At 46.6% G+C, this 27,959-nt stretch overlaps 1 protein-coding gene across 8 annotated transcripts in view; it reads right to left on the bottom strand.

Moving 5' to 3' along the window:
• The window catches only part of ALDH18A1 (aldehyde dehydrogenase 18 family member A1), a 120,635-nt gene extending 94,705 nt beyond the window's left edge, over positions 1 to 25,930 (bottom strand). For 3 of the 8 annotated variants that reach the window (XM_074959576.1, XM_074959585.1, XM_074959586.1), the window contains exons 1-2: positions 25,812 to 25,930; positions 4,395 to 4,517 (exon numbers count right to left, since the gene is read on the bottom strand). In XM_074959576.1, coding sequence (XP_074815677.1) covers positions 4,395 to 4,488 — 94 coding nt within the window. In that variant the 5' untranslated portion in view covers positions 4,489 to 4,517; positions 25,812 to 25,930. Of the gene's footprint in view, positions 1 to 4,394; positions 4,518 to 5,133; positions 5,253 to 7,519; positions 7,696 to 12,315; positions 12,335 to 25,697; positions 25,773 to 25,807 lie in introns of those variants that run through there. The other 5 variants (XM_074959577.1, XM_074959580.1, XM_074959581.1 and 2 more) reach the window with 5 other exon arrangements.
• Positions 25,931 to 27,959: the final 2,029 nt, after the last annotated feature.

Genomic DNA, 27,959 nt, shown 5'->3' with positions numbered 1-27,959 from the left:
AACCTTAAAGTTACAGAAAACAGGAATAAACCTCCCTCTTAACACAGGGGAAATTCACATAAAACAAAAGAAACTAATCCGCCTTGCCTGGCTTACCTACACTGGTTGCAATATTGGAGACTTGGATTAGGATGGGTTGGAGAAGATGGATTTCTGTCTGGCCTCTCTCAGTCCCAAGAGAGAACAACCACATAAACAAAGAGCACAAAACAAAAACCTCCCCCCCCCCAAAGATTTGAAAGTATCTTGTCCCCTTATTGGTCCTTTGGGTCAGGTGCCAGCCAGATTAGCTGAGCTTCTTAACCCTTCACAGGTAACAGAATGTTGCCTCTGGCCAGGAGGGATTTTATAGCACTGTATACAGAAAGGTGGTTACCCTTCCCTTTATATTTATGACAGCCCCTTATACCGGCACATATGCATGCCACTCCAGAATAGTAAAGAATAGTAAATATGGCAGGCGACCAGCTTGGCTTAACGGTGAAATCCTAGCGGATCTTAAACATAAAAAAGAAGCTTACAAGAAGTGGAACGTTGGACATATGACCAGGGAAGAGTATAAAAATATTGCTTGGGCATGTAGGAATGAAATCAGGAGGGCCAAATCGCACCTAGAGCTGCAGCTAGCAAGAGATGTCAAGAGTAACAAGAAGGGCTTCTTCAGGTATGTTGGCAACAAGAAGAAAGCCAAGGAAAGTATGGGCCCCTTACTGAATGAGGGAGGCAACCTAGTGACAGAGGATGTGGAAAAAGCTAATGTGCTCAATGCTTTTTTTGCCTCTGTCTTCACTAACAAGGACAGCTCCCAGACTGCTGCGCTGGGCATCACATCATGGGGAGTAGATGGCCAGCCCTCTGTGGAGAAAGAGGTGGTTAGGGACTATTTAGAAAAGCTGGACGTGCACAAGTCCACGGGGCTGGACGAGTTGCGTCCGAGAGGGCTAAAGGAATTGGCGGCTGTGATTGCAGAGCCATTGGCCATTATCTTTGAAAACTCGTGGCGAATGGGGAAAGTCCCGGATGACTGGAAAAAGGCTAATGTAGTGTCAATCTTTAAAAAAGGGAAGAAGGAGGATCCTGGGAACTACAGGCCAGTCAGCCTCACCTCAGTCCCTGGAAAAATCATGGAGCGGGTCCTCAAAGAATCAATCCTGAAGCACTTACATAAGAGGAAAGTGATCAGGAACAGTCAGCATGGATTCACCAAGGGAAGGTCATGCCTGACTAATCTAATCGCCTTCTATGATGAGATTACTGGTTCTGTGGATGAAGGGAAAGCAGTGGATGTATTGTTTCTTGACTTTAGCAAAGCTTTTGACACGGTCTCCCACAGTATTCTTGTCAGCAAGTTAAAGAAGTATGGGCTGGATGAATGCACTATAAGGTGGGTAGAAAGTTGGCTAGATTGTCGGGCTCAACGTGTAGTGATCAATGGCTCCAGGTCTAGTTGGCAGCCGGTGTCAAGGGGAGTGCCCCAGGGGCCGGTCCTGGGGCCGGTTTTGTTCAATATCTTCATAAATGATCTGGAGGATGGTGTGGATTGCACTCTCAGCAAATCTGCGGATGATACTAAACTAGGAGGAGTGGTAGATACGCTGGAGGGCAGGGATAGGATAAAGAGGGACCTAGACAAATTGGAGGATTGGGCCAAAAGAAATCTGATGAGGTTCAATAAGGATAAGTGCAGGGTCCTGCACTTAGGACGGAAGAACCCAATGCACCGCTACAGACTAGGGACCGAATGGCTAGGCAGCAGTTCTGCGGAAAAGGACCTAGGGGTGACAGTGGACGAGAAGCTGGATATGAGTCAGAAGTGTGCCCTTGTTGCCAAGAAGGCCAATGGCATTTTGGGATGTATAAGTAGGGGCATAGCCAGCAGATCGAGAGACGTGATCGTTCCCCTCTATTCGACATTGGTGAGGCCTCATCTGGAGTACTGTGTCCAGTTTTGGGCCCCACACTACAAGAAGGATGTGGATAAATTGGAGACAGTCCAGCGAAGGGCAACAAGAATGATTAGGGGTCTGGAACACATGACTTATGAGGAGAGGCTGAGGGAACTGGGATTGTTTAGTCTGCGGAAGAGAAGAATGAGGGGGGATTTGATAGCTGCTTTCAACTACCTGAGAGGTGGTTCCAGAGAGGATGGTTCTAGACTATTCTCAGTGGTAGAAGAGGACAGGACAAGGAGTAATGGTCTCAAGTTGCAGTGGGGGAGGTTTAGGTTGGATATTAGGAAAAACTTTTTCACTAGGAGGGTGGTGAAACACTGGAATGCGTTACCTAGGGAGGTGGTAGAATCTCCTTCCTTAGAAGTTTTTAAGGTCAGGCTTGACAAAGCCCTGGCTGGGATGATTTAATTGGGGATTGATCCTGCTTTGAGCAGGGGGTTGGACTAGATGACCTCCCGAGGACCCTTCCAACCCTGATATTCTATGATTCTAGAGGACACCAGAGCCGGTCCCCTACAGATACCACTGAGGAAGCGCTTCCGGCACCGGTGCATGTGGCAACCATATACATCTAACATCGAATGGACATGAGCAATCACTCGAAGAACTTTCTGCTATGGCAATAAAAAGTCTTGATAACGTCCTGATTGGTTTGGTAGTTTACAGGTCGAACACTAGGGCATGCTGGACATCAAAGGTGCTAAGTCTCTTATCTTTGGCAGAAGTGTGGAGTTTTGGTGGGAAAAAAAAAAAAAAAAAAGACAGGTAAGTAGATACTTTGGTTGTGGAAGAGAGGATGCAGGATTCCCACTCAGGCCATGCAGTGGAAAGAAGGAACTGGAGAGGCATCAGCCCTCACTGTCTCTTATGCCCAGGAGTGAAAGCAAATTAGAGGATTTACCGGTATGCCGGAGTCCTGAGCAGGGGGCGTGGCCGCAACCAGAAGAGGCGTGGCCTTAAATCCCCAGGCCCTTTAAATCTTGATTTAAAGGGCCAGGGCTCCAGCTGCGGTAGTGGCATCTGGGAGCCCAGGGCCCTTTAAATCACCCCCGAGCTACCAGCTGCAGAGGCGGCTGGGAGCCCTGGGTCTCGGGGTTGATTTAAAGGGCCCAGGGCTCCAGCTGCCACCACCACAGCGGAGCTCCGGGCCCTTTAAATCACTCAGGAGCCCTGGAGGCTCCTGGCTGCCACTGCTACCCCAGGGCTCTGGGCTCTGACAGAGCTTTAAAGGGCCTGGGGCTCAGCTGTGGTAGCAGCTGCCAGAGCCCCGAGCCCTTTAAATCCCCGCCTGAGCCCTGCTGCCCTAGCTCTGGGGTAGCGGTGGCCAGGCTCCATTGGGGATTTAAAGGGCCCTGGGGCTCCAGCCACTGCTACCGCCCCGGCCCTTTAAATGCTCACCAGAGCCCCACCGCCGCTACCCCAGGGCTTCAGCAGCAGGGCTCCAGCGGGGATTTAAAGGGCCCCGGGGCAGTAGTGGTGGCTGGAGCGCTGGGGCCCTTTAAATCCCCGCCAGAGCCCAGCCACCGCTACCCCAAAGCTCGGGCAGCAGGGCTCAGGCAGGGATTTAAAGGGCCCCGGAGCTCCAGCAGCCGCTACTGCTCCGGGGCCCTTTAAATCCCCGCCAGAGCCCCGCCGCCGCTACCCCAGGGCTTTGGCAGCAGGGCTCAGGCCGGGAATTAAAGGGCCCCAGGCAGGGGTAGCAGCGGCTGGAGCTCCGGGGCCCTTTAAATCCCCGCTGCAGCCCCGCCGCCGCTACCCCAGGGCTTTAAATTGCCCTCTCGGAAAGCCGGTCCTGGTACGGCGCACCGGCTCTTACCGGTACGCCGTACTGGGGCGTACCGACTTACTTTCACCTCTGCTTATGGCCTCAGTCGGAAGCACAAGGAAATCCATTGCACACATGCAGGCCAACAACCGCTGTTAGCATTTCCAGACTTGGGTGCATGGCTCACATGCGTACGCACATGTGGAATACACATAGGGACCAGCATTCAAAGAACTGGTTGTTATGGGAATTAGGGAAGGAGCTATATAGCCATTTTTACTTCTAAATCTCTCCTCTGTTTAGGAAAAAGAAATCTAACACATATATGACAGACACTATTGTATACAATCTTGAGGTGGTGGCAGCAAGTAAGCAGCATTCACAGAAAACATCAGTATTTCTTGACTGAAATTGTGGTTTGTCAGAATGGAAAAGGTGATACCTCAGGCATTTGCTTGAATAATTATTATTGTACTGAGGAAGGAAGCTGCAGTAAGGACCCAGACCGCTGTCTACAGTTCACTCCAACAAGAGTAGGTCTTGAACGAAAGGGAAAGGCAGCCCATAAACTCCAATGTGGCGCAGAAAGAAGGCATGAAGATAAGGGTGTAAGAGATGCTGAGAGACATACCCTGACCAGTGTTATTACAAACAAGTCCTTTCTCTTGGATACTTACAAGGCTGGGAAACAGCTGTGATGTACTGCGGTGAGAAGAGGAGGTACCGTCCAGGGGAGCAGAAGGAGGGGCTCAGAGCAGTTCGACACAACATTGTGAGATGTTTGGGAGGATCAAGGATATCTGCAAGTTAAGGAAAAAAGTCTCATCAATCTCAGTGAACTTGCCTCCCTATTCCCACTACTAAAGTACACACCAATCCTGCAAACCAAGATACCCAGCAATACACACCCTTCTCAAAATCCTCTGTGGCATTAGGCATATACCAGACTTCACTTCCTCCAAGAGCACTCAATTGCCAGCTGCACTCACAGCAGGCCTTCTGTGGCACGCACAGACCACCATGCATCCTGCTACGCAAAATTTTCACTCCATACATGTTTTGTGATCGTACCAGCATCTGTAGTTATATTTAAAGCATTTATCTTGCCACATGTCTTGTAAAGGTGGCAAGATGCCTACCAGTGAGGAAGCAACAGCTGCCTAAATCTCAACAGAATGATATTACTCCAGACTTTCTTCTGTGCCCACCTCCTGCTGGACCACCGCACTGCCAGATGCAGAGCCCCAATATGCAGAGTTTAAACAGTGTGTGATCCATGTGTCTTATATTTAAATTACATACACACAGATTGCAAAATCAAATACTCAAAAGTTAGGAAATGCCAGAACTAAGTTTGCTTGTGCAACCTTAATGCATACATACGGAGGGCTGAATTACAATACAGTTTTCACTTACATGATCACATGCTGTTTATTCTCATGGGCCCCTGTCTCGTTCAGATGACAAAACAGACTATGCTCACTTAATGACCAGCTCTTCAATAGTTTTCTCTTTGTTGTTCAGTGTGTGGTCATATGCCTTATTCACTGCACACTACTTGAACCCAAGACCGAATAAATAATTTCCTAATGGACTTTTCTGTAATGCTGATCATTACAGCATCTGAGTAGTTCACAAACACTCTGTGATGTGAAAGGGTATTATCCCCATTTTACAGGTGGGAAATGGAGACACAAAGCAATTAAAGGTCAAAAGAGTCCACTAATTTTGGATGCCCAATTTGAGATGCCTAGAACCTAATTTTTCCAGAGTACTTAGCATTATATGGCTCTTTATATGTTCAAATCATAGCTTCCATCAACTTCAGTTACAGCTGTGAATGCTCAGCACTTCTGTGGATCAGACCCCAGGAACTCAAGTCAGGCATCCAGAAAATGAGATCACTTGTGAAAAGTTTGGTTTAAGAGACTTCCCCACATCACACAGAAACTGTGGCAGAGGCGAGGCAGTATGGAAAGAAGGAGGGAGAATACAAATTCAAAAGGAACAGAGGAAGCCAAGAGCAGGGGGGAGGAGGAGGAAAGACATATGAAGGGAAAAGAATAGTCAAAAGAACTTAAATCTATATCAAGGCAAACACAAGAGACTCAGGCATCTGGGCCAGGATCACAAAAAGTTCTGTCCATCAAAGATAAAAGCTCATCTGTGAAGGAGACAGATTTTTAGGGGCTAGTTGAAGGCTGCAGAATGGACATGATTTAAGAACCAACTCAAACCTCACCATTTTCCATACCAAGCGCAAAGCACATTTCTTCATCTTCCCTTCAATAACAAATATGGTACAGCAAGCCAATTTTTTTTAAACTTCATATATTTTTCCCCTTGAGGAGAAAGAGGAAGGAAGGAGAAAACATGTCACATATGCTAGATACGTTGCTTAATACACTTCTGGAAGACATTAATATTAAGTTCATGAGGGTGATATAAGAACCTGCATAGACTAGATTAATTGGACTAGTAGCTACAAACTAAACTATAAAGAAATTTTCCACTAAATATTGGAAACCCCCATTTAACAGAAGGCATGGTGGGGGGGGGAGGAGAGAGGAGAGAAGTCACCCTTGTATTATTATTTTTCCAGATAGAATATGTTACCCAGTGTTGAGAGATCATATCTATCCATCGTCCTTTTATGGCCCACATCACCAGAGTATGTGAGCATCTCAATCTTTCAACACATTTATCCTCTCAACACCCCTAAGATAGGGAAGTACTATTATCCCCCATTTTACAGATAGGGAACAGAAGGACTAAAAGTAACTTCCCTAACATCACACATGGAGCCTGTGGTGGAACAAGGAAATGAACCCACGTCTCCCAATTCCTAAGCTACCACCTTTACCACTAGACCATCTATACCACAGACAATGGGACAATGAAGCAGAGTCAGTGCTTCCCTGGGGATTTAACTTGACTTTTCCTGATGTATTGAGAGTCTTAACCTTACTGTTGCAGTCTTTTTTTATATTTAGTTTCCTTACAGTTTAAGTTTAAAAAATAAACCAAAAGCATTTAAATGCATATATTTTTTAAAAGCACCTGCATTTCTTTCAATGCTGAAACAGGACGTTATACTAAAAGCTTCCCACCCACAAAATAATCCTTTCCTTAAGAGATTCTGTGCTAAGACAAAGATGAGAAAATTCAGCCCTAAAAACATAGTTGTATAAATACAGCTATGATTCACATCAAGTGGGGGCTCAGAATAAAGCATGGTCTTGCCCACAGCTAGTGAATAAATTCACTCGGGCTTTATAATGGTTTACAAGGGCCAGATGTGAACAACATAGAATATAAAATGTATCCCAGGATGTCAGGAATCCATTCCAGCAAGAAGTTAGACCAGAGAAATCAGCATCCAAAGGCATCAGGGATCCCTATGAAAAGGAAGAAAAACCTACTTTTCCTTTCAGTAAGAGAATAAATATAGTACACTCTTCTATAGTGTTTTTAATCCGAGTATCTCAAATATGAAATGCAATTCTTTTGCAAATTAAGTGACTTGCCCAGGTCACACAGCCAATCTGCAGCAGAGTTTGGAATAGACCCTCAGACCCCTGCTCTAAACTATCCTGCAACCTGCATAGGACAGACTTTGTTGAAGGGGTAAACTATGTTACTGGCAGGCACAATGGCCACTCAAGCATAGACAGGAAGTTAGTCCAGCTAACTCAGCACAGACTACCAGATGCAATCTATCGCTCTGCATAAATCCTATCACCTGCAAGTGTCAGTCTATGTGCAGAGCGTTCAAAACAGTTAAGAGAATTCGTTTCTGTACCTTACACGTCCTGCTGTGATGTGAGAGAAATTTCTGACAGAAGCAGCAGTGAAGCCAACAGCAGCTGCAATGAAGGCAGGAGACAGACTACATTTCTGCAGTCTCAACTGAAGACAGACACAGCTCATTTGCAGCAGCCAATCCCAGAGCTTCTGGCGGTACAAGCCACAACAGCTCCACCAGAGTGTTCCAAGAGCTATCCCAGAAGCTGATGTAACCTCACTCTAAACTCTTCCCTCCCACCAGCACACACCTCTCCAACCCTGCTGTCCCAGCAGCTGATGTAACTCTGCTCCACGTTGCAGCACAAAATCCAGAGTTTTAAAACTGCAGCGTCAACAAGTGGTTTATGGGTGGCAAGCCCCAGCGTAGGCCAGACAGTGCTACTCCCACACTTAGTATGCAGCATGCTAGCTTCCCATCCTGCACCCTCCTCTTCTTTCCAGGCCTACAAGTGTTCTGATAATGGTTGCAGACTGGCTGCAGATGCCCTCCTCCCTGCTTTCAGGGACAGACTGGCCCTCAATTCTACCTTTACTCCAATCTCCTCCTCCCATTTCCCATAACATCACAGATCCCTTCACCATGGGGGAAGAGAGAGAGACAGTTTGCTCTTTACCGACTTCCTCTCCCCCATCAGTTCGCAGTCCAGTTGCTACGTTAAAGGGGAAGGCACTCTAGTTTTTTTGGTAATTAATAGTTTATACTTTCTATAGTTCCTTTCAACTTCACAGACTTTACAGAATGCAAGCTGACTTCTGTGCTTGATTCAGACACATGTTACACAGCCTCAGGGCTGCACCCACTTTGACTCTAGTCCTATTTTGCTAGTGTAATTCCAAATTAATTCCAGTGTTGCAAACTATTATGATTAGCATAGGTCTCACAATGTTTGGTGTTTTTATTAAAGCTTCAGCTACTGAGGTTGCATTACCCAAGAATTTTAACTTTCGTATTCTTTTTTTAAATGAAGTAAATTTCTAGCCCTCATGGCTGCAGTGAACAGCTTGAAAATGTGTGGACACTACAGACTCTGACACCAGAAAGCAAGCAGAGAGCGTAGTAAGAAGAGGGCCTGAAACATAAGCCCATGTATCAGAGGCCTCAGGCCCGGGCTAAAGTAGTCAAAACCTTGCTGATATAAAGCAAAGTTAAGTTGTGAGCAAGAGGCAGGCCCTGCTCACAGAATTTGGCAAGCATAGGGCTGATATTGCAAAAGCACATATTCCTAAGAGATGCAAGGCACAAACCATTCACGCAAGCACATTCCAGAAAGGTGGTACCAGAACACCCTGATAAACACATTCCCCAAGGATAACAGGAATATGCTGAGCCATCTTAAAGGATAAGGTCCAAATGACAGCATGATGAATATAGATGTTTTGATGGAACCTACAGGAACAAGGCGATGGGTGGCACCTTAATATGTCAGAGTGTGGCACCTGATATGTCAAGGGTGATACATTTTTATGCACCTTAACAGATTTTGTGGTCTTTGGGTGGTTCGCTCAAGATCTGCTGTGCCAGCTATCTGTGCAGAGCTGGGACAACACAACACACACACGCAGCTGAACATCTGATGACATGAAGGATTATTAATATAAAGTCTTGTGATTCCGTCGGTCACTCCAACTCATGATTTTGAGCACTTGGGGTTGGCAACGCTGGAACTTGCACTCTCCACAACTATATTGGGGTGATATTGAAACAACTGGAATGGTGAAGAATAGCCAAACACAGGGGCATCTATTCTTAGTGCAAAAACACAGTTATTCATTTCCCCAACACGAGGTGCCATAGATGTCTTTACAGAATCTCTATTAACTAGGTATATATTCGTTTTGATATAGAGATACACCTAGTAAAGAGGAGCAACTTTCCCCTAGACTAGGCCCACCTTGACAATTCTTAAATATAACTTTGAAATAGACTGCTCCATTATCCCCCTTAAACCATTATTCAAAATATCCACACCATCACCATAGCAACTGAGTCTCCAAAGTGAATAAAGGTTTCTTTCTTGCTTCCCAGCCTGAAGGAGAAATGTTTGGTTTGTAGAGCGCTTGAAAATGGCAATTGAGAAAGCTAAATTGAAGGGCTGAGTTTTGCATTTGAAGCCACTGGTTTCTTGTAGAAATAAGTTCCCAGAGGGAACTCTACATCCAGCTCCTGTGAAAGGTCTTTATCCCACACTCAGGTCTTCCTTAATGGCTGACAGTTTCATTGTTCTGGTGCACTGTGTTAGGCTAGTCAGACAAAAGGAAAGATGGTCATCTCAGGAAGGGCTTTGAATATCTGAAAAGTAACAAAACTAATTTCCGTATTCAACACAGGGCTAGTGCAGCGAGTGGAGTACAAGGATGAGGTGTTTATAGCAACCTGTGTTGCTAAAATGAAAGGCTACTGTGTGTGGCTTCATTCCCAGATAGCGTTAGTTGCAACAATCAAGTCTAGAAGACACTGGTGCGTAGATCACTGTGGCTGGGTCTCTGTCTAACAGAATTAGGCATGATTTTCTGCCCAATCCCAGATAGAAGTGGGTGGGGCTTTTTTGCACCATCGCTAGTTGAGCCCCAATAGCACTGAGTTTAAAAAGTGCCTCAATGCTACAGACTGACTTATGCTGAGTGCAAATCCTCTATCCAAAATGTCTCTGCAATAGAGAAGGCAAGTTCTCTGAAAATTTCCTTCTTCCTACTAGCATCACCTTAGCCTTGCCTGCATCCAGCTTTAGCCAGAGGCTCTTCATCTAGGTGCTGATTTCACAGCCAGGCACTGAGACAGCTGCAAGAAGGTGATGTTATGTTAAACATAAAGAAGATGTAGAGCTGTGTGTTCCAATGATTATTCCAATTTCCTTGTGCTCAGAAATGGTGCCAAAGTCCCTTGGCATATTTCAGTTCCTACCAACTCTCCTGTGATGAATCAGGGAATCTGCCTACATAAATTATAACTTCTGGTTGATATTATGACGTTATTATGAAATTGCTGTATCACCGAACGTTTCTATGTAAATGTGGAATCCATGCTGGGCTGGCAGGGCCTGCAGAACACACCCGCTGAACTAGGCACAGTATGGAGTAGTTAGGATACCCACTATGATACTATGGTCATGGTACGGCCATTAAGGAGGTTGGCTGAAGCAAGGAGAACCAGTTTCTGTCAACCCCTCAACAAGGGTTTTATGGAAAATAGATCCTGTCAGACTAATGCAATCTTTTTTTGAGGAGATTACAAGTTTGGTAGATAAAGGCAATAGTGTTGACGTAACATACTTAAACTTCTGTAAGGCATTTGTCTTGGTACCACCCAACATTTTGATTAAACTACAATGATATAAAATTAACATTGCATTGACTGGAATAAATACTGGCTAACTGATTAGGTCCAAAAATGTAACTGAACAGGTAATCAGTATTAAGTAGGGGTGTTTCCAGTGGGGTCCTGCCGGGGATCAGTTGTTGGCCCTATGCTACTTAACATCTTCATTAATTACCTGGAAGAAAACAAATCATAGATACAGGTTGCAGATGACACAAAAATTGGGGGAGTGGTAAATTAGGAAAAGGACAGGTCACTGACACTGAACGATCTGGATAGATTGATAAACTGGGTGCAAACATAAACTGAGTTTTAATATGGCTAAATCTAAAAGTATAAATCCAGGAACAGAGAATGTATGCCATAATTACATCATGGGAGTCTCTGTCCTGGGAAGCACTGACAGAAAAGATGTTGGGGTCATGATGGATAATAAGCTGAACATAGCTCCCAGTGTGACACTGTGACCAAAAAGGGTAATGTGATTCTAGGATACATAAACATAATCTTGAGTTGTAGAGAGGTTATTTTATTTCAATATTTGACACTGGCACAACCACGGCTGGAATACTATGTCCAGTTTTAGTGTCCACAATTCAAAAAGGATGTTGATATATTGGAGAGGATTCAAAGAAGAATTACGAGAATGATTAAAGGATTAGAAAACATGCCTTTTTGTGATAAGTAATTTTGACCATCTTGAATCTATTTTAGCAAAGAGAAAGTTAAGGAGTGATTTAGTTACAGTCTATAAGGTAGCTACATAGGGAAAAAATATTTGATAATGGGCTCTTCAATCAAACAAAAAGGTTAACATGATCCAGTGGCTGGAAGCTGTAACTTGACAAATTAGCACTAGAAATAAGGTGTAATATTTTTTAAACAGAGCAATTAACCACTGGAATAATTTACCAAGGGTTGTAGTGGATTCTCCATCACAGACAAGTTTTACATGACGATTGAACTTTTTTCTAAAAAAGATACACTCTAGGAATTATTTTGGAAGTTCTCTGGTCTGTGTTATACATAGAGCCCTACCAAATTCACAGCCATGAAAAACGCATCACAGACCGTGAAATCTGGTCTCCCCCTGTGAAATCTGGTCTTTTGTGTGCTTTTACTCTATACTATACAGATTTCATGGGAGAGACCAGCATTTCTCAAATGGGTTTTCACCCAAAAGGTAGTTGCAGGGGAGTTGCAAGGTTATGGTAGGGCGGTTGCGGTATTGCCACCTGTTTTCCCTGCAAGCTGTGCACTTGGGCGGCTACCAGGAGAGATTCAAGTGCTGCGCAGATGATTAGCAGAGCCACACACATCCAGCCAGCAGCGTGTGTTCAGCTGCCCCTCCCCCACACTGCTTAGAAGCCACATCACTCCTGAAGCTGCTCCCGGGACCCTCCTGCTGGCTGTGCAGAGCAGGGGAGGGGGGGGAGGGTGCTGTCAGGGTGTCCCCCTCCCCCCAGCTCCTGTACCTTATTTCCACAGAGCAGGGTAGAAGGGACTGGGCTCATCAGGATTCACAGCAGCTCTGATATCTGAACAAGCCTTCCTGAGTGCCTTAAAGAGACAGTGCACGGTTTCTCAGACTTCCCCAGCAGCCAGCACACAATCTCTCTCCCTCTCTCACACACACACACACACAGTCTCTCCCCCTCCCCATGTATTCCATCTCCACAGAGCGGGGGTGGGGGAACATGGTTCAGGAGGAGGAGAGCTTTCAGTGAGTGCCTTAATGAGACAGCAGACAGGTGTCTCTCAGAAACTTCCCCAACAGCCAGCACGCGCACATGCGCGCGCGCGCGCACACACACACACACACACACAGTCTGTGTGTCACACACTTTCCAACACTGTTATTGTTACTTCTTGGTACTTTCTGCAATGCAAATATATTCTCTGTAACAATTTTATTCTTTCAAACTGTGTTATTTTAGTTTTTTGACTGGTCTATGCATTTCATAGTTTTTATTTCTCGCTTACACTTAAATTTAATTCTTTGAGTAATGAGATCTAAAATGCCTAACTTGTCCTGGCTAGAGTAATTATTTGTTAGTAACTTTTTAAAAATATATCTAGGTATTTTTTGTTTCTACTGGTGGCCCTAACAAAATTTATTCTGCACATGGGTGGAAAAAATTAGAGGGAACATTGATTGCCACCCTTACTTCTTCACTGCCTTCAGAGCTGGGTGGCCAGACAGCGGTGGCTGTTGACTGGGCACCCAGTTCGGAAGGCAGTGCTTCGCCAGCAAAACCATACCATGCCATCCTTACTTCTGCGCTGCTGTTGGCGGCGGCTCTGCCTTCAGAACTGGGTTCCCGGCCAGCAGCCACTGCTCTCTGGCCTCCCAGTTCTGAAGGCAGTGCCGCCATCAGCAGCAGCGCAGAAGTAAGGGTAGAAGTACTGCAACTCCCCCTACAATATCCTTGCAACCCCAGCCTCCCCCCATCCCCCACAGATCATTTTTGGGTCAGCACCCCTACAATTACAATACCCTGAAATTTCAGATTTAAATATCTGAAATCATGAAATTTACGGTTTTTAAAATGCTATGATTGTGAAATTGACCAAAATAGACTGCGAATTTGGTAGGGTCCCAGTTATACAGGAGATCAGACATGATCACCATGGTCCCTTCTGACCTCAGAATCTATGAATAAGGGGCTGGCATTTGGAAAGTGGAAAACTTCCAAACAGGACAAAGATGGAGGCGACAAAGCAGTGATTTAAGGAAGACTCATGGTGAAGGCTTTGGAGGCAGATACAGGAAGTTTTAGGCAGGAGAGAGGAAGATATAGGCATACTTTTGTAGTGTGGGACTGTGACAGGGTGCTGGCTAAGGAAATCTCAGCCAGGCCTCTGTCAGGCCAGCTCCAATCAAGAAAGGGGAATTGGAGCTGGCTGAGTAAGCTCAGGCCTGATTGGCAAACTGGGAACAGCTGCTGGCCTCATTATCCAGGGGCTATATAAAGGTTGGCAAGAAAGAAGCCAAGGAAGAAGGAAAGGGAAGAGCCAGAGAAGTAGAGTAGGGGGTCTCAAACTAGGGGTTGGGACCCCTCAGGGGGTCATGAGGTTATTACAGGGGGGGTTGCGAGCTGTCACCCTCCACCCCAAACCCCGCTTTGCCTCCAGCTTTTATAATGGTGTTCATTAAAAAGTGTTTTTAATTTATAAGGGTGGGTTGCACTCAGAGGCTTGGTATGTGAAAGGGGTCACCAGAACAAAAGTTTGAGAACTACTGAATTAGAGGTTTCAGAGTAACAGCCGTGTTAGTCTGTATTCGCAAAAAGAAAAGGAGTACTTGTGGCACCTTAGAGACTAACCAATTTATTTGAGCATAAGCTTTCGTGAGCTACAGCTCACTTCATCGGATGCATACTCTTATGCATCCGATGAAGTGAGCTGTAGCTCATGAAAGCTTATACTCAAATAAATTGGTTAGTCTCTAAGGTGCCACAAGTACTCCTTTTCTTTTTACTGAATTAGAGTGAGTGGGGGCTCTTTTTTGCTGGCTGCAGGAGCTAGCAGTCCCTGAGGCTGAAATACTGAAGCTGTTTGTAGCTAGAAGGTGGTGGGAAAGTATACTGTAAATAAAGAGCACAGATGATTTCACCAATGCAGAGATCTCTGGCTGGTTTCTGGGCACAGCAGGGGCAGAACCAAGGAGGGCCCAGCGCTGCCTTGTTACAGGGACCCAGTTTAGCTGATAGACTAAGGTTAAAGCAAGCTCATTTAGCTGGGAGAGGCTCCATTGTTCAGAAATCAAGCAACGAGGTGCAGCAGAAAGATCCTGGACACCCCCAGAGGACCCTGGCCCCCGCCCAAAGAATGTTATGAAGAGTGAGAAAACTGAGGGAGGGAACTGCGTAGTAGTGTTCATTATTTTTGTATAGATCTGTTTCTTGTGCTATTAAGTAAAGAGCAATAACTTTTTAGAATCCTGGGCAAAGTCTGTGAGCATGTGCATCATATGCCCTTGGAGAGTTAGCCTGTGAACTCAAAGAGTTTCCACATGACTGTTGAGTTCTGGGAGAGGGGATGTCTATGCTAAAGAGGAGTCAGCACTGGTCCCAGGGGATAGGCATCTGGACGACGAGGTCTCAGCTACCAGTAGGTTGGTGTCAGACAGAAGATGTGCGCCCCAACGGTGTGCCTACAGACCCCAAGCCAAAGGCAGTTCCTGGACTATGCTCAGACTCTGAAGGTTTAAAACACCCAGTATTCGGATATCCTCACAGCAGTCTGGTCAGTATCTGATAGGGGGAGCTCTGGATCATGGGACTGCAATGCCTGCAACAATGAAAAAGGGAATACAGGTCACCATGTGAACATGGGAAAGACAGAGACATTAAATGCTGCTGTCGATCACTTTTGCTATTTGTGACCTGTTGCGGTTCAATCACCATCAACCAGAATTTGTTTCTTTTATAAACAGAACCTACAATACAGCCCTTTGGAGCTACATTACATAGGTTTAACTCCATATCAGATTGCCAAGATGATGATTTTTATAAGGAGAATTTCTGTGACTGACTTTTGAAATTTGTTTCAGTGCAGTTTTCCTTTAAGTCTGTATGTTAACTTTGAAGAGGGGGAGGAGGCTATCCCTGCAGTCTGGGAAAATAACTATAAAACAGCAAGTCATTGGTTGAATGAGTAAATAAAGACAGAAATAAAGTTCTTAGCAAACCTTGTTAACACATTATATACACTTTGATTATCTAAAGCAAAATAAACACCTAGAGATGTGCTCATATTCAGTAGAGGAGGTAGCTGGAAAAGTACAAATGCTAGAGATGAAAGTTTTCTAAGAGGAAAACCTGACTATCAAAAACTGAGGTCCATACTCAGGTATCAAATTTGTTAATATTCCAAGAGAAGGATCAAATAGCATGGGTTTTATAGCTAGGATCAGTGTCTTACTCTGGCCACCCTCAAACATGAGCACCAATAACTTGTCTTCCAATTATAGCAGGTCACTTTATCATCAGTAATGGGAGGTGACAATTAGTAAGGCGCTAACAAGATTTTACTGATTCAGTCCCTTTTGCACACCTTCTTCACAGGCAATCTCCAGTTGAGAGTGTAGTGTTATAACAACTCCAGTCCATCCTATGCCCATGCCTTCAGAGGAAGGCAAACTCTACCCCACAAACACCTAGACAGCTGTGCAAGCCTTGTCTACACTACACAGGTTGATGCAAGGCAGCTTACATGTCTACGATCAAATTGGTCTCCCATTGTTGTAAGTGCCCTGTTATGCCGACATAGTAACACTAACTCCCCGTGTGGCATACAGCCATAGTCGATGTACTAAGGTTGATGCAGTGTGAGTGCAAACACTGCATTACTTATGTCAACCCTGTCTGTCCTGCAGCAGCTGTCCCACAATGCCCCACACTGACTGCTCTGATCACCATTGTGAACTCCACTGCCAGGGGTCACAGAGAGCAGAAGCCACGCCCTCCCCTTTAAAGCCCTGTGAATTTCTGAAATTCCTTTTCCTGATTGCCTGGCTTGGCAGCACACCTAGCAGCTCTCCATTGTTGAGTGCAACCACCCAGCTGACCATACCGGCTACATGCTCCTGCCTGGAGCAGACAGGAGATATAGGATCTCCTGGGCCTGCGAGGAGGAGAGACTGTGCAGGCACAGCTCCGAACCAGTTGTAAAAATGTAGATCTCTATGAGCAGATTGCTCAGGGATGCAGGACAAGGGTCGTGACAGGGACCAGTAGCAGTGCTGCGTGAAAGCCAGGGAGCTATGCCAGGCACACCAGATGGTCAGGGAAGCCAATGATCAATATGGTGCCGAGCTGCAGACCGGACACTGCTACAAGGAGCTGTATGCCATACTCAGCAGAGACACCCCCAGCTCCCCAACAGCACTGCGGATACCTCCACGTCACAGGTCTCTGCTGTGAGCAGAGAGGAAGAGGTGGTGAATGAGAAAGCAAAGGAGTATGAGCAACAGGTGACTGGAGTATTCAGCTGCACTGTGAGCCTGGACCTGTTTTTGCCTCTACCACAGTCCAGCCAATCCCGCCACTCAAGCTCGATGTAGGGGAAGGAACCTCAGGTACATCTGTAGATAAATTTTCAATTACAGGGATAGCAACACCAAAGTAGCAGGGTACATCTTTTGTCTTTTCATTAATTTACTTGTGCTAGAAGAGGTAATGGTACAACCAACAAAGGTAGAATTACTATCTGGTTTTCGCCCCTCTCTAGAGTTCCAAGAGGGTGGAAAGCATGTGGAACAGTTTGTTTATGTACACAGGGATGTCCCTTAACCTCATGAGAGATCTCAATGAAACTTTCACAGAGCTACTCTGCAATCATCTGCCAAAGGTTTGTAGGGAAGGCTGCCTTATTTCTTCCTCTGCAGTAGGACAGTTTCCCATGCCACCCAGTGGTAACTTCAGCGAGCACCACTGCAGTATACAGACTAACAGCCTATAGGCCCAGGCAGCTTTGGGACAGCACCAGCAGCTGTGCTCTCTCTGCCTCTGTTCCCCTCAGGAGCGAGACATCAGCTAAAGTCACCACCGCCTGTGGAAAAAAGTGCCAGTGCTCAGTGCCATTGCACTATGCTACTAGAATCATGCAACCAAGCAATTCCCTCTTCATTTCCCCAACCCCAGTCAGCCATACTCACCAGGGCTGGATGTTGGACCATACTGCAGTGGTCAGGACTTTCAGTGTTTCTGCAGATTATCACAGCAGCTGGTGTATTGTTAACTATATTTGTGTTACGTTGCATATGGAAATGATCAAGGGGGCACAACCCCCTAGAGAACAGCCACTAATTATAACCTATAAGTAATGTAGTAAGCCTTCCCCCTCCCAGTGTACTACACAACCCAGACCCAGCCTTCTCGGGCCCACTATACTGGGAAGTCTGGAACACTAACTGGAATAGGTGTAGTATGCCCATACGAGAGAAGGTGCAGGGCACGTGTACTACACAAGGGGCAGTGGGACAGATGGAGCATCGACACCTTCCACCTTGATGCCTGGCCCTATCAGGAAATGTGTCGCCATATGTCTTATGCTTTTCCAGGGATACCTGGGCAGGAGGATCCCAAAAGAAAAAAAAAAGGGGGGGGGGGTGGAGTGTTAGGCTATAGATATTCAGGCCTGCCTGTAAAGGCCTATACTCTAAGAGTGTAGGTATATGTTTACCATTTAGCTAGTAAGAAAGAAAGAATCTCTAAGGGCCTTCTCTCACTGTGACAGTCTGAGACCCTGTTCTTAGGCCAATGCCTTTGGCTAAGCAGCAGAGGCAGCCATAAACTGGGAAGCGTACGGTCACATCCCCACATTCCAAACTAGTCAATATGGGGCTGTTAGCAAGAGGATCCGATCTATCACCTACAGAGAAAGGGAAGAGCCTAGAAGATGTAAAAGGAAATTTAGGTTGATAATTTTCTGTCTGGTAAGAACTCACTTATCAATAGACACAGCTGGGAAACCCTTATGTCTTTATAGATGTAATTGTGAAATCCTCACTTCTGTATTGTTTTGTCATTATAGTTCCCACTTTCCTATTGTTTATTTGCATGGTCTCTGTCTGGTTCTGTGATTGTTTCTGTCTGCTGTAGAATTAATTTTGCTGGGTGTAAACTTATTAAGGTGGTGGGATATAATTGGTTAGCTAATCATGTTACAATATGTTAGGATTGGTTAGGTAAATTTCAGTAGAATGATTGGTTAAGGTATAGCTAAGAATATTACTATATAAATTAGGGGCAAACAGGAAGTAAGTTGGGATTCGAAAATAAGGAAAAAGGAACTTGGATTTAAGCTTGCTGGAAGTTCACCCCAATAAACATCGAACTGTTTGCACCTTCAGACTTTGGGTATTGTTGCTCTCTGTTCATGCGAGAAGGACCAGGGAAGTGGGAGAGCGAAAGAATAAACTCTCTAACACAGTGTAGACTCTTTACATAGCTATAGAAGGGATTTTTCCATCACTGTAGTAAATTCCCCACCTTGAGAGATGATAGCTAGGTTGATGGAAGAATTCTTCCATCGACCTAGCAGTATTTACACTGGCATTGCAGGTCATCATAACCATTTCAGTGATGTGAATTTTTAGATTTAAAAATTGTCAGCAATGGAGAAGTGTAGCTTTTTGGGCATTACATGATTCCCAATTATCACTGACATTTTTCTGATTAAGTTCTTTCTCCCAGCTGATCTGGCTCTTAATTGTTTTCAGCTTTGTAAAATTGGCCCTTTAAAGCACCAAATATATATACACCACTGAGCTGGATTTTATTTTGTTTGCACCTTGTAAAAGTGATCAAGTCATGATCACTTGCACCTAAATTACCATTAATTTTTAGTTCTGTGATAAGTTCTTCTTTGTCATGAAGAGATCTGACATAAAAAAAATCGGCCTGCAACACAGGGGAATTCTGAGTTAGGAAACTCATCGATAATATTTAGACATTCCAAGGGTACTTTAGTACTAGAAGCATGAGACCTCCAGCATACATCACTCAAATTGAAGTGCCCCCTTGGTCATGCAACTTTTGTTCCCTACTCATTATATAGACATGCATAAGGAGCCGACCCTGTTCCCTAGTGCGATTTAGAGGTCTGTAGCAGACACAAGTTTATACCCCATCTTGTGCTTTATCTGTGAGGACACTGATCCATAACTTGGAAGAAAACGATTTTGAATGTAATCAGCAACTTGCAAACAGGTAATGACATTTTGATAGAGTGCCGCTCCCCCTCCCCTTTTGTCCACTCAATCCTTCCTAAATAGATTATAACCATTGATTTGTAACATTGAATGACTAAACCTGAAACAAGAAAAGGAGGACTTGTGGCACCTTAGAGACTAACAAATTTATTTGAGCATAAGCTTTCGTGAGCTACAGCTCACTTCATCGGATGCATACTGTGGAAAATACAGTGGGGAGATTTATATACACTGAGAACATGAAACAATGGGTGTTACCATACACACTGTAACAAGAATGATCAGGAAAGGTGAGCTATAACCAGCGGGAGGGGGGGGCGACAACACCTTTTGTAGTGATAATCAAGCTGGGCCATTTCCAGCAGTTGACAAGAACAGTAGGGGGGGAAATAAACAAGAGGAAATAGTTTTACTTTGTTTAATGACACATCCACTCCCAGTACAGTATTTTCCACTGTATGCATCCCACGAAGTGAGCTGTAGCTCACAAAAGCTTATGCTCAAATAAATTTGTTAGTCTCTAAGGTGCCACGAGTACTCCTTTTCTTTTTGCAGATACAGACTAACACAGCTGCTACTCTGCAACCTGAAACAGTAGCTCTGAGACATGTGAGCTACTCAATTCATCTCAGTGAGTGTGCCCATCCCCCCTCCCCAGTGCATGAGAAACCTATGATGTTGTGAAAGTAGAATGAATTATATTGAAATTATAATTCATTAAAGAAATGCTACTTGAAGGGTTTATTGAAATATAGTTGTCAGGAAGAGAAATATTAAGGAGTGTGAGACAATGGGTCCTCAAACTAATTAACTTAGAGCTCCTACTGAGCTAGGAGATTAGTAAACATTAATATGCAAATAAGATATGTATGTATATTTGTCAGTTTCTGCTTTCTTTTGTCTCTTATGTTAAAGTGGCTTTGGCTTAGCTGTATAAATAAGTTATCTTGAGCCTCCGAGAGGGGCTCACATCTGGGTGCATTAGCAAAGCGCTCCGCTAATAAACAGAGTGGTCTGAAAATTATGCGAGTCCTGAATCTGACTTTGACAATGTGCATCAAGTATGCAGTGAGGAGTGGAGAACAGGCAGCCACAGCACTGTCTTCTTGGTGCATCTCCTAGCATGCCTGTTCTCACCTCCGCACCCAACGGTCAGGGCTTTGCCAAATGCTGGCGCACCTGGGGTGCAGGGAGAGGGGGATCAGACTCCAGAAGGAAGAGCCCCCTCCCTCCAAGATTCAGGCTCACACTGAGGGCAAAGAGATGGGCTCAGACCCTCATCCCAAATCCCAGCACACACATGAAGTTAGGGTGAAGGGTTCAGTCCCTCCCCACCCCCCTCCATTTTGACACATACACAAAGGAGGGAAGGATATTGGAATGAATTTGTGGTGCACCTGTCCCTCTTCTCCCCCAGTTCCCCTACAACTCACCCCCAAGTTCCCTGACCAAGTGCCCCCACCCTCTCCTCCACCTGACCCTCCCAAACCTTCTCCCATCCCCATTACCTCTCTCTCTCCTCACTCCAGTCCCTCTATTTCCCACACTGCCACCTAATCCTCCTCCTCCAGCAGGTAAGTGAATGACTAATTTTTTTTCCCTTCAACAATACTTTGATTACATTCCCCATTCTCTTCCCCCCCCCCCCACAAAAAAAAAAAAAACCAACCCAAGAGAGATTGTAGCAACAAGTCTTCAGACCTTTTTCTGATTTCTGCACTAGGGGAGATAAACTGATCCTGACCCGCCCAGCTAGGGTCAAAGGTTACTTCTTAACCCCTTGAGCTATCCAGCTGCAGTGAAGCTCTCCTTGCTATAAACTCCCTGGGCTCCTTTGTCTGCACATGCTCAGTGTAATTTCTTATTTTAAGTATGTTCTACAGCTAAAGAACTAAACTTTTTGGCACATACTCTGATCTACCAAAGGGACCAATGGTTGTCAAACATTAGTTGAGCGTAATCCTTGAATAACTGAGACCCCTGTTGCCAGGGTTAGAGCTCTGGTTTGATCCCCATGTCTGGGCAAAAAATGTTGGTAAACTGTAAACCTTAGGAAAAGCAGTTTGGAAGGGACTGTATCTTGGAAACCCCTTTGTCACAGGTCCCCAAATTTGGACTATCCAGCACCCTCACAAGTTACACCAAATTTCAAAGTGAGCCAAGTAACTACACAGATTTTAGAGCACTGAAATATAAATGCTCGTCTAAAGCTACAGCAGGTCTGGTGGTCCACTATAACAGCGTTTTCAATATTGCTTCCCCACAGGGGTAGTAGGTGTGATGGAACGCTAAATTGTATTCTATTGTTCAGCCACTGGTGGTGCTGTGTGCAACATCTTATCTAAGTTAACTTCAGCCCTACCTGGGAGAGTATTAAAGGATCTTACAGCGAACACATCTGGTGTCTCCCACGTTGAGAAGGAAGCTTTGTGGCCAGTCCATATCAGGTACAGAAGCCTGGCCTATTAGTAGAAGCTCTGCAACTTACTATGTACAAAGAAATACATAACAGTGGGTCCCATGCACTAGCTGGGGTAAGACTTTAGTGACTGAGATCCTTTGTGGCCCAATCAGAACCATCAGTTGATACACTCCTCAATGTGTGTACAAAATATAAAGTTGTTAGAATCTGTCAATCTTAAAACAAGCTGCTTTTTTTTTTCCAGAAGCTGTATCTCAGGAATCCCTTGGTCAAATGACTCCAAATTCGGATCACTAACTCTATTTTGCACCCCCATTAGTCACACCAAATTTCAAGCTAATCCAGATAAAGGACAACTCTTCTAAAATGGCCTGGTTAAGGCTGGGAAGTCCTTTCTATTTAACTACAGAGGAGCTGGTGCTCACCTATAAAATAGTGGTCTTGGTCATCAAAAACACCATTGCTGGGTCTCTTTTAAACCTATTATAGTGCAGCAGGAAACAGAACATAAAAATTCATTTCAATTTCAAAGAATAAGGTACAGAAACTACGTTGGTCTTTTTTAAAAAACATATGCAACAGAAGAGAGTTACATTACATATGAAGAGAGATAAAAATATTATTTAACTCAAAACATTTCATAGAATATCAGGGTTGGAAGGGACCTCAGGAGGTCATCTAGTCCAACCCCCTGCTCAAAGCAGGACCAATCCCCAATTAAATCATCCCAGCCAGGGCTTTGTCAAGCCTGACCTTAAAAACTTCTAAGGAAGGAGATTCTACCACCTCCCTAGGTAACGCATTCCAGTGTTTCACCACCCTCCTAGTGAAAAAGTTTTTCCTAATATCCAACCTAAATCTCCCCCACTGCAACTTGAGACCATTACTCCTTGTCCTGTCCTCTTCTACCACTGAGAATAGTCTAGAACCATCCTCTTTGGAACCACCTCTCAGGTAGTTGAAAGCAGCTATCAAATCCCCCCTCATTCTTCTCTTCTGCAGACTAAACAATCCCAGTTCCCTCAGCCTCTCCTCATAAGTCATGTGTTCCAGACCCCTAATCATTTTTGTTGCCCTTCGCTGGACTCTCGCCAATTTATCCACATCCTTCTTGTAGTGCGGGGCCCAAAACTGGACACAGTTTCTTTGCAGATCAGTGCAATCAAAATAAAACTAGAGAAAGGACAGAAGCTGGACTACAGTATTGTAATTTATAGCCTGAGTTTTTCTGGGGGAAGGAGAGTTCGGGCTGGGACAAGTGTTTATGGCAACACATTTTAATCCTACATCGTAACCATTTCTTATCTAAAATAAGACTAAACCCCTCATTTCATAACATATTTTTAAACTTGATCTCTTACTGGGATTTTCAAAAAAAATCTGTGATTCAAGTAATTTGTAAGTACATCCATTGGATCATCTTTATTTACTATTACATTACTGCTTTCAAACAGTGAGCAGGTTAGAGGCACACAATTTATTCTTGCAGAAGCTGTACTAATTTGAGCCTATTATTTCTTTTTGTGGAGATGGGTTATGCAACTGCAACAGTCTTATCACTGAGCATTACACTAAAACCTTGGAACAACTGTTAAGTGTCACAGGAATGTCACCTGGTATAAATGCTTGAACAGTTTATCTCCTATTCAGAGGACTAAGTCCCATTGCCAGGAGCAAATACAAAACATTAATGGGACGCACCAATGAGGTTCAGGTGCATCACCTCAGCTTTCAGGACGTGTACTGGAAAAATCTTTCAGGATGCTGCTTCTGGGCCTTGTTTTTTAATTATTTTAAAGTCAGCTTCAGCCTATTACGTATCATAAGTTTGAAGTTCGCCCCTCAAGCTGCTGGAAGAGAAAAGGGGCCCTCCTCTTCCACACCCTGGGGTCCCATCCCCACAGCAGCAGGGGTTAGACTCACTAATGCTCTGCCCAAACTGACTGCTGAAAATGTAAGGATGGCTGTTATTTTACCCCAAAGCCTGGACTCCTTTTTTCACACCTTCCTCTACCAAGCATAACTCCAGAAAGTTTGCCTTTGCTACTCACAGCTTTCCAAAGCAACAGCAGAGTAAAACTGATACTTGGCTGCTGCCCACAGGCTGAATAGGAACAAGGAAACAGACTAGTCATGTTAATGTCACTCTGCTAAAGATGCTTAAGAAAGTTTTGCTGAAGTCAACAGGTTAGCCACCCCTCTCCCCACCACGGGTATAGGAGCCTTCCCTAGTACAGGTCAGGGATCTGGAACAGTTTTCTCTATAAACCATTATCTTAGGATGACATGCAACAGCCACAGGGCTGTGTACAAGAGTTGCCAACTGCTCTGCTTATGGGACCAGGCGGCACGTGGCAATTCAGTGTCCCTCAGCAGCCTTCACCATGGTAGTAAGAGAGTCCCTCCTCCTCTGTCTCTATTTCCCTCCTCCATCTGTCTGACAGAGGAGCACACCTCCTTGTCCCAAGAAAAACAACCCAGGAGCAGGTTCAGCTAACCAATCCCAATCCAGGGCAGGCTCCTCTTCCCTTCCCAGCACAGGAGTCTTGCTGTCGCTGCAGCAGTGCCGGCTTGTCCCAGCCCAACCCGGGGGTCCGGGAGCAGCCAGGATAGGGCAGTCAGCCTAGCTGGACTGGGAAGCGGCAAATGAGATTGTGAGATTCACCGCTGGAGGGGGCCTGGGACACGAAGTCACCCCAATACACCCCGCAGCCGGCTGAGAGATCGTCTAGCACTCGCCGCACCCCCATACCCACAGGTCCCGGCATTCTCCACACACACACACACCCTGGATGCCCACCAGTAGCCCCCACCCTCTAGTCATACCGCCCCCCCTGGTGCCCCCCACCACCTCCACCCTCTAGTCATACTGCCCCCCCCGGTGCCCCCATCACCTCCACCCACTAGTCATACTGCCCCCCCGGTGCCCCCCTCCACCTCCACTCTCTAGTCATAGTGCCCCCCCCCAGTGCCCCCATCCTATAGTCATAGTGTCCCCTTTGGTGCCCCCCTCCACCTCCACTCTCTAGTCATACCGCCCCCCCCGGTGCCTCCCATCCCCTCCACCCTCTAGTCATACCACCCCCCCGGTGCCCGCACCCTATAGTCATAATGCCCCGCCGGTGCCCCCCGCCACCTCCACCCACTAGTCATAGTGCCCCTCCCGGTGCCCCCCCCTCTAGTCATACCGTCCCCCCCCGGTGCCCCCCGCCACCTCCACCCTCTAGTCATACCGCCCCCCCGGTGCCCCCCGCCACCTCCACCCACTAGTCATAGTGCCCCTCCCGGTGCCCCCCCCCTCTAGTCATACCGTCCCCCCCCAGTGCTCCCCATCACCTCCACCCTCTAGTCATACCGCCCCCCCGGTGCCCCCCGCCACCTCCACCCTCATAGTCATACCGTCCCCCCCCAGTGCCCCCCGTCACCTCCACCCTCTAGTCATACCATCCCCCCCAGTGCCCCCCGTCACCTCCACCCTCTAGTCATACCGCCCCCCGGTGCCCCCCATCAGCTCCACCCTCTACTCATACCGCCCCCCCGGTGCCCCCCACCACCTCCACCCTCTAGTCATACCGCCCCCCCCGGTGCCCCCCGTCAGCTCCACCCTCTACTCATACCACCCCCCCAGTGCCCCCATCACCTCCACCCTCTAGTCATACCGCCCCCCCGGTGCCCCCAGCTCCTGGCCAGCCTCCTCCACCGGCCCCGCCACTCACCGCGCTACACCCAGCTCCCGGTGCACCTCACCCCGCCCCCCGGCACCGGGCCTCCCTCCACTGGCCGCGCCCGCCGGACCGCGACAGTCCCCATTCGCAAAGCCACTTACGTACTTTCCGTTCGCCCGGAGGCCCGGCCGCTGCGCTGCGCTGCGCCGGTGGCAGGGAAGGCGGCGCGGCACGTCTGAGGCGAGCGAGCGAGGCAAGCTCCCCCTCTGGGGAAGGGCAACTTCCGGTCCGGTCCGCCCCCCGAGTCCGCCCCGCCCCCCTCACGCGCACAGGGCGCCGGAACCTCCGCCACCTCCCGCCTCCCCCCCCAGACCCCCATCCCCTCCTGCCTGCCAGCCAGCCCCTGACCGCCTCCCCCCCAGGCCCCTGCAGTCCCGGGCTGACTTGGTGGCACACGCCCGCCCTGGGGCTCGGGGCACCCCCGGGGCCTGTGGCTCCTCGGGGCTCAGTGGTAGGGTGTGTGGCCTTGGGTCTGAGCCGCCATCTGGGTAACTGCAGTCCCAAAGTCCAGGCCTCAGGCACGTGGGTGATGCCCAGGCAGATAACAGCTGCCCGTTTGCGTTGGGGGACCCCCTCAGGCCCAGGAGGAGAGAAAGTTCCCGTGGTTGAAAGCTTTATTTCCTTGTCAAATACAAATTAGAAACAAAATGGTAAGGGACCAAGTTTACTCTGGAAACACATTGAGCCAGGAAACAGACAAGTTGCATATGCGATCCATGTGTGAACTGGCAACTTCCTGAGCTGTAATGTTAATAAAGCTGTTACAGAGACAAGGGGGGGTGAGGTAATAGCTGGACCCACTTCTGTTGGTGAGAGAGACAAACTTTTGAGCTTACACGGTGCTTTTTTTCAGATCAATATCCTGGGACCAATATGGCTACGATAGCACTGCATACCATAAAGTTTGTTATTGCACTTTCTCAGCCAGGTGGAACATGCCATGTGACTGAGACCCAGATAGGTGACACGTGCCATGCAATCAAATCCCAGATGGATAGCATGCACTCTACAACTGAGATCTAGAAGGATCCACCCTCTGACCGAGATTGGGGCATGTGCTGTGTGACTGAAAACCAGATGATTGCCATGCACCATGTGACTAAGACCCAGATTGGCAGCCCATGCCAGTCAACCAAAACCCAGATTGGGAGGGGCAATATAGGTGACGACAGTCTAGGGTACAGGGTGCGTGTGGTACTGGGGAGGAGATGGGGAGATGGAAGAACAAATGATTGGAAAATTATAGGGTGGAATGGGTAGGAAGAAAGGAGGGTTGAACTCTTACTCACAGGAGATCTTAAGATGGGGGGAAAGAGGTGTACTGTTTGGTGAGGGAAGGGAAGGGAGCAGCAACTACTGAGGCCATGTCTACACTACAAAATTAGGTCCAATTTATAGAAGTCGGTTTTGTAGAAAGTGTTTTTATACAGTCGATTGTGTGTGTCCCCACACAAATGCTCTAAGTGCATGTAGTCAGTGGAGTGTGTCCACAGTACCGAGGCAACCGTCGACTTTCGGAGCGTTGCACTGTGGGTAGCTATCCCACAGTTCCCGCAGTCTCCGCTGCCCATTTGAATTCTGGGTAGAAATCCCAATGTCTGATGGGGCAAAAACATTGTCACAGGTGGTTCTGGGTACATATCGTCAGGCCCCCCCTTCCCTCCCTCCCTCCCTCCCTCCGTGAAAGCAACAGCAGACAATTGTTTTGCGCCTTTTTTCCTGGGTTACCCATGCAGACGCCATACCGCGGCAAGCATGGAGCCTGCTCAGCTCACCGTCACCGTACGTCTCCTGGGTGCTGGCAGATGTGGTACTGCATTGCTACACAGCAGCAGCTCATTGCCTTTTGGCAGCACACAGTGCAGTATGACTGGTAGCCATCGTCGCCATACTCCAGGGTGCTCTTTTAGCCGACCTCTCTGCTGGATACGTAGGCAGAGTAGGTGTCCAGTATGGTCCTGACGCCTTTCCACCCACCACTGGCTCATCACTAGCTGTCAGGGGAGAGCTCATTCAGATTGCTTACAAATCATTACCTTGCTTACAAATCATATAATAATCCCTGTCTGTAGTGTTCAGCCACCAAACTTCCAACCCATCAGAAGTAAAGATGTTGGGTTTCACCTTAAGATTAAATGTGCTTGCTTGGAAAGGGCTGTGTGGTAACTTACAACTGTTGGCAGTTACAACTGCTTAGAACTTCTCAGGGAAATGCAAAGCTCAGAAGCTGGCCTGGTTAGGCAGTCTGGCTTG

This window comes from Natator depressus, chromosome 7 (assembly GCF_965152275.1).
Source record: "Natator depressus isolate rNatDep1 chromosome 7, rNatDep2.hap1, whole genome shotgun sequence".
Taxonomy (NCBI): domain Eukaryota; kingdom Metazoa; phylum Chordata; order Testudines; family Cheloniidae; genus Natator; species Natator depressus.
The sequence above is the reverse complement of the archived record's forward strand: the minus strand, read 5'-3'. Positions and strand labels throughout refer to the sequence as shown.